This window comes from Austrofundulus limnaeus, unplaced genomic scaffold, assembly GCF_001266775.1.
Source record: "Austrofundulus limnaeus strain Quisiro unplaced genomic scaffold, Austrofundulus_limnaeus-1.0 Scaffold20, whole genome shotgun sequence".
Lineage (NCBI taxonomy): Eukaryota > Metazoa > Chordata > Actinopteri > Cyprinodontiformes > Rivulidae > Austrofundulus > Austrofundulus limnaeus.
In genome coordinates this window covers 715,683-731,490 of record NW_013952422.1, presented here as the reverse complement: position 1 = coordinate 731,490, position 15,808 = coordinate 715,683, and the positions used below count along the sequence as shown (strand labels likewise).

The 15,808-nt window shown below is 39.7% G+C and overlaps 1 protein-coding gene across 2 annotated transcripts in view; it reads right to left on the bottom strand.

The window, feature by feature from the left end:
* The window catches only part of unc5cb (unc-5 netrin receptor Cb), a gene marked incomplete at its 5' end in the record, with an annotated part of 69,676 nt that extends 54,396 nt beyond the window's left edge, over nucleotides 1-15,280 (bottom strand). For both annotated transcript variants that reach the window (XM_014003714.1, XM_014003715.1), the window contains 2 exon segments: nucleotides 4,634-4,777; nucleotides 15,050-15,280. In XM_014003714.1, coding sequence (XP_013859168.1) covers nucleotides 4,634-4,777; nucleotides 15,050-15,280 — 375 coding nt within the window.
* Nucleotides 15,281-15,808: the final 528 nt, after the last annotated feature.

Below are 15,808 nucleotides of genomic sequence, written 5' to 3'. Positions count from 1 at the left end.
CAATAATACAAATAATGCTGTCCACATAAAACCAAGCTAGTTCAGACAGCCCCTGATTCACTTTTATGTATTCAAGAAGAAACACATCTTAAGATTAGCTGAGATGAATTTTATGATCATTTATTTTTATTCAATTTAACAGCTAACAAATTAGAAGACAATGTTTTGAAAGTAAACCATTTTGCTGTTTTCTTCCTATAAAAAAGAAACTAAATCACATTGTTGCACAATACAAGGTTTGGATTGACTCAAAAGAACTGAACAATACATTTTGTTTTTTCAAAGGTTCATTTGTTTTGTTAAAGGCAACAACAACAACAAAAAAGAAAAAGAGATTAAATTAAGCCTTCCACAAGAGCACTTGTCCTTCAACTTAAGAGCATGTTTTCAGGGGAATGTAAGCTTCAATTCCATAAATTTTTGTGAGTTATAAAAGCTAAGAGGGAGTGTGTTGAATTGAAAGCAATTTCTAGTTGAAATTTCTGAAAAAGGTAATGACTACAGGGGCTTTTTCTTTGAAAAAAGTTTATGGAATCTAATTCAAGGGCAAAAATATATGCATTTTAAGTCAGAAGAAACCAATGTGGGAAAATGTTTAAAAAGTATTGCTGTTTTGTAGTTTTACAAGTAATCCTGTGATATAAGAAAAAAGAATAAACAATGCAGAGATTTACTTCCTCAAGCAACCTCTGAAAAACAAAAGATTACAGAGACACAATGTGACAGGTGAGGAGGTTATTCAGTCACACATTCTTTTTCCTTTTCCTGATACATTTTGATTTACGGCATATGCACCACAGCGAAATCTAATAAATTCAATTTGATTTCCTCACATAAAAGTGTTACAGCATATGGAAGTCTTCATGGGTGCTGATACGGCTGCTCGGTGTGCAGTAATTCAGCCCGCCACTGGGCTGTTTAGAGTAAACCATAAAAGCTGGCAGCCACTTACTGGCGATAAGGTCCCAGAGGGGGCTAAGTTTCAACCAAAGCTATTTCACAATAAAATTCCAAGCAGCAGACACAAACAGGAAGAACGCTGACATCTTTGTGCCACAAAAGCTTTTTTAAAGTCTTTTTTTATGCTAAAACTGGTTTGTAGCTCAACACTCATAGCTTTGACTGATGTTTTGCAAGTGTTTGTCTGCAATGTTAGCACAATATCTAAAAAAGCAACTAGAAAAACTTTAATGAAATTTGCTGAAAATAATCTTTTAATGTATATCAACAACTGATTAACATTTGGAGTCAGCTCAAGTAAAATTAGCTGCCATTGCCAACTGATTAAAAATGGCTAAATGGCTATAATTCAGTTAATTTTACATATATTAAGCTAAAACTTTGCAGAGCAATAGAGACTGATCACCAACACATTCTGATGCTAACAGATGGTGCAGGATTTTTGTCCAAAGTGTTGCCTCTAAATATGCTTAAAATAAAACGTAAGGACATTTATGTTCAGTAGAATGCTTCTTTGTTGTAACAATGGTTTTTGGCAATAAATCTTATACAGAGCACCTGACTGGCATCACCTCAGGGTACTAGAACCTCAAAACAAGAGTCAATAGCAACACCAACATAACCTGGCAGAGAGAATTTGGCTAATTTGTCATGTGTACAACCCACATCTCTACTGCTCATCCCACAAATGCATGTTCCTTTCAAATGTGGCGCCATTTAAAAGGGAACTTAACAGGCTTGCCAACGATATAAGATTTATGGTCAAGAAGCATTGTTACAACAAAGAAATAATCTACCAAACATTAATCTCTTTTCATTTAGTGCTACGTTTGTATAAAGTCAACTGTCTGTCAGTTAGTAAAATATCTCATGAAACACTGCACAGATTTCACTGAGATATTTAGGATATTCACTGGACGTACATCTACATCTGATCAGCTTCATTTCAAAATTCCTGCCACAGCTAATCAACACAAAACTGGCTATATCTCTGTGAATTTTACAGATACTTAGCTAAACTGGTATCTGTGAGAGCCAGTCACAACATTCAGTGAAGCATCTTGAGATATGAATGCCAGTCCTTTAATTCTACTACTAATTATTCAAAACAGTGGTGAATTTATTTATTATTTTCTTTATAATTAGAATCATTGATTAAAGAGTAATTAGAAAGAATACTGTATGTTTTTATTAAAGATAGATCTAAAGTGTTCATCCACCCTCAAGTCTTTTCTTTTTTTTTTCACTTGTTGAAATCCTGGACGTCCCGGTGGTGCACCAAGCCGTCTGAGATGAGCTGAGTCTACATTCCTGTGGGCGTCACGCCATTCTCCCTTCCCCATACAAACATTTCAAACCTCGCAAGCCCACGGAAAGATGCCCATATGACAACCATTACTTTAAGTGGGTGTGTTTGGCTACACGTCGTGCTAACTCACTGCAGCTTCACACTTTAGGAATGGTTTATTTCTCACTGAGTGAATCATTAGCTACTGGAGCGAGGCTGGATTAGGAGTGACAGTGAACACTCGTGGGGGCTGATTTTTAATCAATAGCAAAATGTTAGTGAAGTCACTCGCAATACAGCTGAGGTCTTACCAAAGGTAAAAAAACAAAAAAACAAATTGAAACAGACAAGAAATTCATTTCCCAGCTTTCTGAAAACAATGAACTCGCTCAGGACCTTTTAAATGGATTCCTGTTAATTTGTTGAACTGAACTTTGAGGCACATACTTTTCGTCCCCTGCTTTTGCCAAGCAGTGTCCACATCCAAACATTGGAGGCCAATTAAAACAACTTTATAAATGTTTGAGGGACTTTTTTTCTCTCTCCCCGTTCCATCTTCCAGCCTGCTGCTCTTGATGCTCGGGCAGCCAATTTGAAAGCTCCTGCCTTAACGCAGCAATCTTTCAGCTCACCGGCACAAGCTGTGACTCACCATCGGATTAAACTGCATATGTTTAGATGATGGGAGAGGAGAGGAAAACAACCCCGGTTTCCATTAGCCTAACGGGATGGAGTCTGCCTCTGACAAGAAGCCTGCCTGAAGAGAAAACCCAGTCGAGGAGCTAATCCATTCAGCAGAAGCTAATGGGAGGGGAAGAGGGGTCCATTGTGATTTGAGGGATCGGTTAGTGCTGGCAGGCCCCTCATCATGGGTGATTATAGGAGGTGGAGCAGCAGGAGCGTGCTCGGTGGGGGACTGAGAGGCATGATTCTGATCCACCAGGCTGGTATAATAGAAGCAGGAATAAGAATGACTGGTGTTTGAAATAAGGAGAAAATGCTAAATTTAGAGAGTAACTGTGAAGAAAATGGGAGCAAACAGCAGGTGAGACAGTTGGGAGTTATATAATTAGATGGTGGTGAAATAAAGGATTTGAATGGTTATAATTAAAACACATGGATGCTAAGTGGTTAAATTGAGTGTTTTAGGTGGAAACCATTTATATGGACTCTTTGCCTTTCTGTCTTCTGCACTATAATGTCCCGACCCATCTCAGTAATCCAGGTCGAAAAATTCAAAAAGAAAACAATAATTAGGTCTTCTGTATGGGTTCTTCTACCCATCCAGAGGACCTACTTATTTTTTTCTTTTTGATCTGCACTATTATGTTTACGTAAACTCATTTGTAGCATACCATTGGATTTCCTGTCAAATACTTAGTTACAATACAGGCAGAGAGAAAAACAAAGTGCAAACTTGGGCAAAAGAGTTTGTCACCTTCATAAAAATGACTGACAGGAGTCGGGGAAGTGCATCAATCTAGCTGATGCTACAAAAGAAGTCCCTTCAGGTGACATTTTGACAACAGCGCAAAGGCAGTTGAGTTACATAATCTGTGTCGCGTTGCAAAAATGTTGCCTTGATGCCGCAACTCCATTTAAACAAGTTTGTTTACCGCGCCAAGTCTTTGGGGGGTTTCTTTGCTATTTGGGTTCTTGCTGAAGCATCCTTTGGGGAAAACGACTAAAATGAAGCTAAACTACAGAGTCGGCACAGAATGTTTCTCATTACACTGGGAAAAAAAAAGTTGTGTTGTGTTATTTAGAAAGAGGACAAACACACAGACTGAAAACAAATGAGGGCCGTGGAAGAAGAAAAAAAAAAAAACACTGGTATAATCATGCACCATAGTGTCTGTGTCTCCACTTCCTCTGTACTTCTTTGAAAGGTTTATTTTGAACTGAAAAAAGCTACTCAGAATTCAGAGGTTCACAAGATATTTTGCTAACAGAGTTGACTGCAACAATAAATGCTAACCTTTTAGCAATGATGTTGCACCGTGTGTAATGCTCAGAATCTGTTTTGTAGATGATACTCAGCTACTACCACACCAGAATATGACTCAGTGATGCAAAACTAGATAAGTTACAACCATTTTTGTGTTTTCTAATGTTAGTTGGCTGTGGCAGCCATCTTGAATCTGGTGTTGTACATCCAATCATTGCCTCCTTAGAGTTTAATCTAAGCCTGTCAGATGGTTCACGACATATTTTCCAAAAAACCTAATCGCCTTTTAGTCTTCAGCGGAGGGTGATAAAAATCCTTTTTAACAACTGACTTTGCTCTCAGAGTCTGACATGAACTGTCTGGCTGTCAAGAGATTTCGTTTGGTGAGGAATATAAAATATAAGAGAGGAGATAATAGCTGAGTGAGAGGTACTCACAGGCGATGCGGACGTGGGCTTTACGGCTTTTGGTGGTTCCAGCGGAGCTCCAAGCCACACACTGACACCAGAAGTCCTCAGGCCCAAACAACTCCTCCACCTGCTGTCGAGTGATCTCTATGCGGGCCTCTCTCACAACCAGGCCTGCAGGAAAGGACGAAAAGGATGAAGAAGAAAGGATCAGACAAGAAAAAAAATGATATCAAAGAGACAAAAGGCAAAAAAAAAAAAAAAAAAAAAAAACTGCGGGAAATACCATACAAAGGAATGCACACGCAACAGGTGAAAACTACAGCAGGAAGTCAACATTTTTAAAAAGTCAGCTGGCAGTAAACCCCACTAACCTCCCACAATGTGAGTTTTTGTCAATCTGGCCTGATTATAAAGACTGAGCACTGAGCTGTTTACGTCTGGGCCCTGTGGGGGTGGAATCTTGGCATCATGGCTAACACAATCCTGTTTGCTAACTCCTCTGATTACCGCTCATTTGGGTGCCAGGACCCAAACAAACAAACCTTCCTCTGAACAAATGCCTCTACCCACAGCTGCCACTCTAGAGCAGATCATGCTGCTTTCACTGTAGTGTGTAGATCTGTTCTTGTACATATAGATTTTTGTGACTACATGTATTATATACTCTTTGAGATCTGTAGTCTGTAAAGTCAAAGAACATTTGTTAAACATATTGATGCTTTTCATTTAATCAGATGTTCATGAACCTATTGCGGGGAGGGGGGTTAATAAATAAATTGAACCATTGTTTGGCAGCGTGAAATGACAATTAACTTCTTTTTGGGACTGTAGCTGGTAGTATTTCATTGAGAGCATTAAAAATATTTGTTTGACAGCACTAATTAGATTAATTAATACTCATCTATCATCCTCACATAAAAGAAAATTGATTAAAATAATCAGAAACAACCCAGGAACTACTCAGGCTCAATATAAATATTGACTATGCTTTGCAGCTGCCCTCATTGACAAGCCAAAAGTCTTCTGGTGAAAAAAAGAGGGTTAAGCTAGACAATGACTGAATGTCAAGAAACGTGTCTTGAAGGAGTTGAGGCAAAGCTTTCAAACTAAAAACGTTGCACCAACTCTCAAGCATGGTGGTGGTAGTGTCATGGGATATTGGGGCACTGGACAAAGCGCACACATTTTTAATCACTTTAAATTCAACAGAAAGACAGCTGAAACATGGACACAGCTGGGTGTTCCAACAGGACAATGACCCCAAACACATCAGAGCAGTTTCTGATTGGATAAAGCAGGCTAACATTAGGCTTTTGCATTGGTTTTCCAAAAGGCCTGACCGCAATTTGATTAAAGTTAATTATGCACGTTGTTTAAATGCTGAGCCTGTGCCAGCAAACTGACCAATTTAAATGAATTCTGCCAAGGAGAGTGGTCAAATATTCAGCCAGAATTATACCAGAAGCTTGGTAATGGCTACAAAAAGCACACAGTCGAGTTCCAACTTGCTACAAGACAAAAAATAGGTTGGTGTAAGCACATATTTTGAACCTCTACATTAATTTTAAACTTGTGCACTCAATCCTTGTTTTATGCTGTATTTCACCCTGCAAAACGCCTAAATGAATTCATGAATGAGCATAGCCTTCTGACCACAACTGTACCTGTTTTCTTAAATGAAATATTTGTTTGTGTTTTTTAGTGTCTGAGCCTAACATGAGCAGAGTTAAAGTTACAAGAAGTAAAATATTCTATATGTTTTGTAATGGTTCCTTTTGCTCCAGCTGCATGCTTTTCCCCTCCAAAAAAGCTTGAATTTTGCATGGATCTATGCTGGAAACTCATATTCAAATATCCTGCAAGGCTTCTCTTTTTTCAAAAGAACATTCACGCCGGGAATATTCCATCAAACCTCATCTCCTAAAAGTCCTGCCACATTAGGTTTAGAAATAGGGGTTGAGTGACCTGTTGGGTTTGGGGGAAGAAGTCAAGTTGATGTAATTTTCCTGAACGTGTCATGCTCCTGTATCTGGTCAGCAGTGATGTGAAACTGGGCTGTGACTTTCAAATCATTCCCAGCTGCTACTGAGTCATTTTATGCGCCTGCAACACTACAGCACCATCACCAGGTTGTGCCACGAGGACTAAACTGATGTTATGACACAAGAACAAGGAAAAGAGAGAGAAAATAAAAAAGCAACTGATTTACCTATAAACCTATAATGACCAGGTCTACTGTGGTAATGTTGTTGATGGGTATTACTGTCCTTCCAAGGGCAACGTTTTATGACTGCCAAACAAATTCACATGGTTATCTTTGGTCCTATTTCTGTGGCTGCAGCAAAATACTACAAAACAATGACTTAACGGGGGTAAATGAAGGGGTGGAAGACAGTGCAGTCAGACTTTAATTATAGCAAAGCTGTTTTATGCACAGTAAACAATTGTTGTCTTTTGGCAAATTTATGCCTTTGAGACTTACACATCAGCAGTGAGACTTTTCTTTTAGTAAGTAAAACTTGTGTTGAAAACATCTTTCCTTGGTCACGTAAAACTTTTAAGCAATTAGTATCTGGGTGGTTTACAGAAACCAACAGCTGGGGGGTTATTATTGATGTAAGGTTGATGTAGCATCTTTTAAACACATTCTGATGACAAAGTTTTGTCCAAAATAGATTTTTTTTGTCCCCCAAAGTCTTTACCACATACAGTATTCTACAGAAAACTGTCTGTTAATTCAGTCAGAAAGTTGGAGTTGATTTTTTTAATTATAAATAAATCTTATATCGAGCACTTGATTGGCATCACCTGGGGGTACCCGAAGCTCCAAACAATGGCAGAGAAGATTTGGCAAAGTTTTCATTTGTGCAACCCACAAATGCTTGTTCCTTAACAAATGTGGTGCCACTTAAAAGGGAAATTATAAGGCTTTCCAAGGATTGCCAAGAAGCATTGTTGCAACAAAAAAAAATCAACCAAACACAAATTTCCATACATATTCATAAACCTGATTTATAATGAAATGATCTAACGTATAAAATGCAGTCTTGTCAGCATGACATCATTACTGACTTAAAATAGTGTCATAGATCATTGACTTATCTGTGCACCAATGAGCAATCAGCCTGTAATTTAATCTATTCCTGCAATCTAATTCATTACAGAGCGATTTGCTGCCAAATGGAGTCGAGACAAGATGTGCTAATTTGGAACACACTGAGAATCTCGGTTGGTAATCGAAATTTACAAGAAGGTAGATCAAGGTAATTTAAAAATTGTCTCAAGTTTTCCCGCTGGATGAATGAATGCACAGCTATGCTGCATTTGCTGCAACCATTAGCTTAATGTTCCTTTAATAAAATGAAAAACACAATTTCACTTTTCTTTTGCATAAGTTGAATGCTTTGTGTCATTTCTGTTAATGTTGCAAATACGACAATATCACATGTTATGGCAATGAGCAGTGAGCAGTGTGGAGAGACAGACAGAGAGGCACAGAGAACGTGGCCTGTCTCTGTGCCTCTCTGTCTGTCTCTCCACACTGCTCACTGTCTAACTCTCTCGCACACTGTGTCTCGAGAGGCCTCATATACAGCATTCTGTCATCTAACATCGTGTGAGAATGAACAACCAATCATAACCTGCCCCATCCTGATACACGGAAATAGGTCAACTTGATGCTGACGTCCGGAAGGATATCACAAGATATGAACAAGTGTTCATATCTTCAGGAACAGGAACAAGTGGTCAGTGTCAAGGTGATACAGAAAATAAGAATTCCACAACATCACATTAGACCATAAAGCAAATAAATAATTATAGCTGCTGCTTATGACTGTATATTAGCAAAACATAAATAATTATAGCAATAAAAATTAAACATGGGTTCTCTTTCTTGTATTGGCAGTACGTAATGAGGACCTCCTATAGATAATTATATTAAAGTATTTAAATTGTACAGTAGTTCACAGTACACACAGGTTTTTCCAGTAGGTGTCAGAAACCCTGACTGAATGAAAAATGCATTGAGAATAGATGGGTAAAAAAATGAGCATGCCATTTTATTTCAGGTTCAGTGCATTAACACAGACTTCTTGTTTTAGTGCACACACACACACACGCACACGCGCACACACACACACACACACACACACACACACACACACACCAGGCATCTCCAACGCACCAGCTTAGCCCTCATGTAAAATTTACGCAGTGTGCCGACAGGCAGAGGAGCAGTCTGTCTTCCGTGTCACCATTTGCTTCTGCACTATTCCACAAGCGTGTGTGTTAGTGCAAAGGGAGGAAGCGCTGTTATGCTAATGTGTTTGCCAAAAAGGATGTTTTGTTAGTTGGGAAATGTCAAGAATGTAGAAAGGGAGAACAAAAAATCAACAGCAGCAACAATAAATGCAATCTCTAAATTCTCTTCCCTATGCACACGGAGAAGTCATCTTTTTCGTCTTTGTTTAAATTGATCAATATTTTAACACTTGTTTGAATAATTCTGTATAACACTTAAATTGCTCAGGATGACTACATATCTGTTGACTTTAAAAGTCATTCATGATTTTTTTTTTTTACACCAGGATTAGGATTCTCTGAGTGCGTTCCACTTTCAGACACATCAGAGGAATCACTCGACTGGGAAATCAGAACTTTGAACTGCCTCTGACCTCATCCTGTGAGTGCATGTGTTTGCTCAGCTAGCATCTCTTGCGCTGTCGGGCACTACATCTGTGGCAACACAACAGTCGGGGCCAGTGATGAGGTGCTACTTCACACCACTGTGGCCATTAGCCCTAAAACTGATCTCACATAATGTCCCCTTCATAGCTGGCACTTCATTTAAAATGATTCATTATTAATGCAGTTATTACCATGACCTGGTCGACCTCCGTAGTTTCAGCCCTGGCTAACATCATTGATCAGAGCAGTCAGGAAGAGGAGGCAGCAGTGGCCACTGAAGATTAGCTGAAGGAAGAGGAGGAGGGGGAGGAAGGAGTGCTCTGATTATGTCCAGATGAAAGGTACTCCTGTTTGAGCTTCTTACCTCATATTTCTGAGAAAGTGACAAGCCGTCTCTGGTGTATATTACTTGTGCTGATTAGAACTAATTTATGGCTCATTTGCTCAAATCAATACTTGTATTTTTCAAAACAGACTAAAACTTCTCCTCAGTAACAGGATGTAAACGTTACAGTAAAAAGACAGGAGAGACAAACAGGAACTAGAACATAACTGTGAAGGCTTCAGCAGCGGAACATTCTATATTTATTTTGTGCCATGTGTGCCTTGCTTGTCAGGTTAAAAAGCCTTTAAGTGGAAATATATGTGCTTGATGTCTCTTGAACACACAAGGCAGATCAACAGGTGAGTAGTTTCAAGCTGTGTGAAGTGAATCAAGTCTCATCGTTTGAATAGCTCTGCAAATACTGAGGATGCTCTCATTGTGCTTTTAGCCAGGCTGTTGTTTTCACGACAGGAACATTTGCATCATTCAAGTATTTGAGCGATTTTGTCTTTCGTGTCCCAGCATAGAATTTATAATAAGCAGCATTTTTAATTACTTTGGCCAAAATGTTGTCTAAGTCATTCGTTCCTCTGAGACTGCCTGTTTCCAGCAGCATGTGTGCACATGTGGTGCACTCATCGTCTATGCTGTGATGTATAAGCTAAGAGCACTAAAACATAACCAATACATTTTCAGAATAATGTCACACTTTTTAAAAACTAAACAACTGATTCAAAAATGAAGCCAAGAAAATAAAATGCAATCCTGAATTTTAGTTATTTTTTAGGTTACTTGTCAGGAGTGTTGTTCTGTGTTTTGTTTTCCATTTAAACTGATGGATCAGTGTTGCGTGGCCAATGATGCCAATTTTTTGATATCAGGGAAGTCTATGGCCAATTTATGACATACATGTAGATATGTTTGTGGTTCATAATTGCATCTGTTTATTATTCATATATCAAAAAGAAAAAAATTGTGTAGGTCTTCTGGATGGGTTCTTCTCTAATGAAACGTTTCATCTCTTCTCCAAGAGACTTCTTCAGTCTGAGAGTTTCAGGCAAAATTCAGGCTTTTAAGCCCAGCCTCCATGTGACTGATACTCACATCACATGTCTATCGTTGACACCTAATTAACACTTATTGTTAACAGGGGGTGGAGTGACACTGGCTATAGCCGCGCTGTAGGAGGGGGGCAACTGAAAATGGAGGCCTCCACCTCTGTTTAATGATGGACGGTCTTTCTTCACAAAAATGGCTTCTTTTACTCCTCTCTCAAACCAACGTTCCTCTCTATCAAGAATGAGAACATCCTCATCTCTGAAAGAGTGACCGCTGGCCTGTAAATGAGTGAAAACTGCAGAGTTCTGGCCATTAGATGTAGCTCGTCTGTGTTGGGACATTCTTTTGAACAGTGGCTGCTTTGTTTCCCCGATGTGTAACTGGTCGCAGTCCTCCTGGCACTTAACAGCATATACAACATTGCTCTGTTTGTGCCAGGGCACCGGATCTTTGGGGTGAACCAGCCTTTGCCGCAATGTGTTTTGGGGTTTGAAAGCCACTGGGACATCATGTTTAGAAAATAAACGTCTCAGTTTCTCCGAAACACCGCAACATACAGAATAACCACTGGTTTGGGTCTGGGTTTGGGCTCTTCATTTTCACCTGAAGGTTGCATGGAATCCTGTCTGTGTTTCCTGTCTGCTTTCAGGAAAGCCCAGTCAGGATAACCACACTGCTCCAGGGCCTGTCGTGTGTGTGATTTCTCTTTCTCCCTGGCTCCTGGGTTTGTAGGGACACTGTCTGCTCTGTGGTACAGAGTCCTGATCACTCCTAACTTGTGTTCCAGTGGGTGGTGGGAGTCAAAACGAAAATATTGGTCTGTGTGGGTGGGCTTACGATATACGCCAGTTTCCAACCGTCCTCCATCCGAAACTGAGACATCGCAATCCAGGAACGCCAACCTGACGAGCTACATCTAATGGCCAGAACTCTGCAGTTTTCATTCATTTACAGGCCACCAGTCACTCTTTCAGAGATGAGGATGTTCTCATTCTTGATAGYGAGGAACGTTGGTTTGAGAGAGGAGTAAAAGAAGCCATTTTAGTGAAGAAAGACCGTCCATCATTAAACAGAGGTGGTGGCCTCCATTTTCAGTTGTCCCCCTCCTACAGCGCAGCTATTGCCAGTATCACTCCACCCCCTGTTAACAATAAGTGTTAATTAGGTGTCACCGATAGCCATGTGATGTGAGTATCAGTCACATGGAGGCAGGGCTTAAAAGCCTGAATTTTGCCTGAAACTCTCAGACTGAAGAAGTCTCTTGGAAGAGAGACGAAATGTTTCATTAGAGAAGAACCCGTCCAGAAGACCTATACAATTTTTTTCTTTTTGATTTTTTACCTGGATTACTGAGATGCATCAGGACATTATTCAAATACATTAAAAGATTTTGAAAATAAATAAGAAATGTCCTGTAATTTAGCCTCAAATGTGATTACCAGTCAGTAAACACGGATTATAGATGGCTTGGCTTTAAATACAGTTTTGAGGGTAAAGGTACAGTATTTCATTTTCTAAAAGTAACATTTCCATTTACCTACTCAAATAAACATCTAAAAGCAAGAAACAAATCTTGCAATTTTTAATGGCAGATATGACATTTTTCTTTTAAATGTTAGCCTAAAATAACTTTTTTTAGGTTTGTCAGTAAAGTACCCAACAAAGCACTTTACAACAGAATGTGTGTTGACAAAAGGATGTAAGGTGAAAAGTAAGGGCATTTTCACATCTGGTAGTCTTGTAGACTCTGATTGGGAACAAAACTTGCAACATTTGTTAAATTTTCAGCTGGTACGATTCACTTTCACACTGCACTGTGTCAAACAAACAACACCCTTTGAGCAACCTGTTCACCCCCTTGCCTGTGGTGGCACTGCACCAAGAATTGGTGAAGGAAATGACACAAAAACCTCTGATGAAGACACTGGGAGCAATTTTCTTCCTCACAAAATATGGGGGTGGCATCATATTTAACTGGTTGAAGGATTTTTATTTTATTATTATTTTTTTTGTCTTTGGTAAATGTGTCAAACGTACACTCATACAATGGGCTCAGCATGAGAGGAAGATGAGGCAGCACCATGGAGAATGTTTTTCACACATGATGGCTGAGATGAAGTGGCGTGCACAGAGCGCATCCAACTTCATGGCAGTGATGTCCACCTTACACAGACATGAGTAACTTTATCATTATTATTACTCAGAATGCCCTGCACTGGACCACTGTGGACCACTTGGCATTCATATATGCAGTCGAACCACACCAGAGTTTGCTTCGACCGAGCCGAGATCTAGAGTTCACTTTTTTGGTCCACATCAGAGTTCGATTTTTATTCAAACCTCCCTAAACCAAACTTTCTAGGCAAACAAACCAGTGTTTAATTAACATAAACGAAACAGGGCTGGTGTGAATGTATCCTGACACTCTGGTATCAGACCTGTCTTTTAACCTGCTTAGTAGACTCATGTGCAATTGATGTTAATAAATAAAAAAAGGCTAATCATCTGACTGATGGAATAATCTGACTCCATGGCCACTTCCACGCTGCATTCAAGAAATTGTGTTTTAATTTAAGACACAAACGTACAACAATAGAACACATTGTTTTCAACACGAATCTTGTTGTGACTCAGCAGATCCTGTGATGCCATCTTCACATTTGAACATCCTCACTGATGTGGCATCAAGCTGCCTCTCTTTGTATGAACACAAAGGCAAACAGTGGTTTATTTGCAGTAACTGATGTTTTCCAGGCATTAATGCCTGCTGTATCTCCAAGTAGTCTAAATGACTTGGCATATGTTGTTGGCTGAAGATATTTGTCTTTGAGATGCGTATCTGAAATCATTCTCATGCTGGAAAATGAATGTAAGACCAGTCAGATGTTACCCTGAAGATTTTGCGTGGTGGATGGTGATCAAAACATCTGTGTGTTGGAAGTGTTTGCACAGTACCTCACACAGTGTTCATATGAGAATGAAAAACATCTGGAGAAATACGCTCTGGATACAGCCTGAGGCCTCAGTGAACACCTGCTGTTTCCGTCTCCAGTTTCTTGTACTCTTAATCGTCATATCTCAATCTGTGTTATTTGCATAAGCACATTGGTTTTCCTCAATATGACAGCAAAACAGAAAGAAGATAAAAGCAGAAACAGAAGGGGAAGAGATCCAGTTCCTTCAGGCTATGTTATTAGAGGTATTGACCAGGCTTGCTGGTTTCTATCAGCTCTCCTTCTCTGTCAATTTGGAGAAATCTGAGCCATGGAGTGGCTTGAGAGCAGCAACACACACACTGGGCTCTCGCTGCTTTGAGTGTGTTTTGTGTGCATTGCACGAGCATAAATGAATGAATATCTGCTCAGTAAATAGCCTGTGGATACAGCTATGTAGAGTGGGTGCTTGTGTGATGTGTGGGCTGTTTTTTTTTCCTTGTTGATGCTTTTGGCACAAAACCTCTTGACACAAAGGCTAAGAGCCATCACTACCTTCTTCCTGTTGTTTGCCATCATCCCAACAATGAAACACATGCTCTGGTTTGTACTATTTTCCTAAAGCACACTAGGGAAAAAAAGAAAGAATTTCAGGTTGAGTTCAGGTTTCCTTTCCTTTGCGATTGTTTTTCTCTCAACAAAACTCCTGTTGCAACATCACAGCAGCTCTGTTATCTTTACGTTTCATCAAGCAGGTTGGAAATCAGAGTCTTTAAGATGTATAATCTTATCAAACGCCTTGATAAGACACACTTTTGATTATTTAAGTGTGAGAAACTATGTGCTTATAGCTGACCCCAAATGGTCATGTTGGAGTAAAGGAGCAGCTGTCAGAGTGTTTTTGTGAGCCTGTAGACATGTCTGTGGCAAAAAGTGAAATGAAAAGGGTAAATGCAATGTGATTGGTACCTGTGGGTAAAAAAAAACAGTTTTCAATACAGTAGCTGAGTGCAGCCAGTCAGTACTGGGCTGTTGTGTGTAATAGCTATGATGCCTTCAGGCACAAAGTTCAGAAGAAAACAACCCTGTTGGAACTCCACTACCTTCACTTTTGGATGCCCACAAACACATGTATCTCCACCCTCAAAAGATACACACATAAAAGAAATGGTAGCACAAATTTGCCACTCTTTCTCTCTAGTGAGCACCCACTGACCAAGACTTTTCTGCAGATAAGATTGCTGGCAGATTGAATAGGCCAAGCAGTACCAGTTGAAATAGTTTAAGCAATTTTTTGTGCATATTTTTTATCAGACAAAATACGATCATAAAGGGCTTGCAACATTTCTGATGACAGACAACATACTTTAAAGTATAATTCCTAATGTTTCCTCAAAAACTGCAGTACACAAATGATTATTCTTTTTTTTAACTCACCAGAGTTATCATCAACCCTCTCCTCCACAGTGTGCTCTTTTTGGTGGACCCACTCGCTGTTGCACTTAAAGTAGATCTGTGTAGCGGGCGTGGCCTTGCAGTACAGGTTCACTGGCTTGTTCTTGACTATGTAGGCCTCCTCAGGTTCCATCAAAAACACTGGCAGTGGCTCCGGAGGGTCTGAGGGGAAGGTTTCTGGCAGCTCACTGAGACCAATGAAGTCATCATCAACTGGAAAGAGACAAACAGTGTCATGTGAGGAGAAAAGGATGGACAGAGCTGAAAAAAAAAAACCAACAGAAGAAACAGCCTCAAACAAAAATAAAAGGAGGGTTTTGGTAGAATAATAAGCAGGCAAGAGAGTCTTTGCATGAGATTATCCATTTGCGTAGCACTCAGTAAAATCCCTATCATTTGATATTTTGGAATGTTTACACAAGTGTATTTTGGAGTGTAGGAAATTCTGGGATTCTTCTCAAGCAGCTAGGCTGCGCAGATTTACAAAAAACGGTCCTGGAATGGTCAAACCACAATCAGCTACTGCTGAGCAACGAGTCTGTGAGAGCCAATGACAAGAAACCAAGTTCAGTGGTCTGACTCAGAGGAACTAATGTTATAAGCTCTTCTAGCTGTGCCTCCCCCATTTTCTTTTCTCTTCTTCTCTTTGCCACTCTCTGCCACACACACACACACACACACACACACACACACACACACACACACACACACACACACACACACACACACACACACATACTG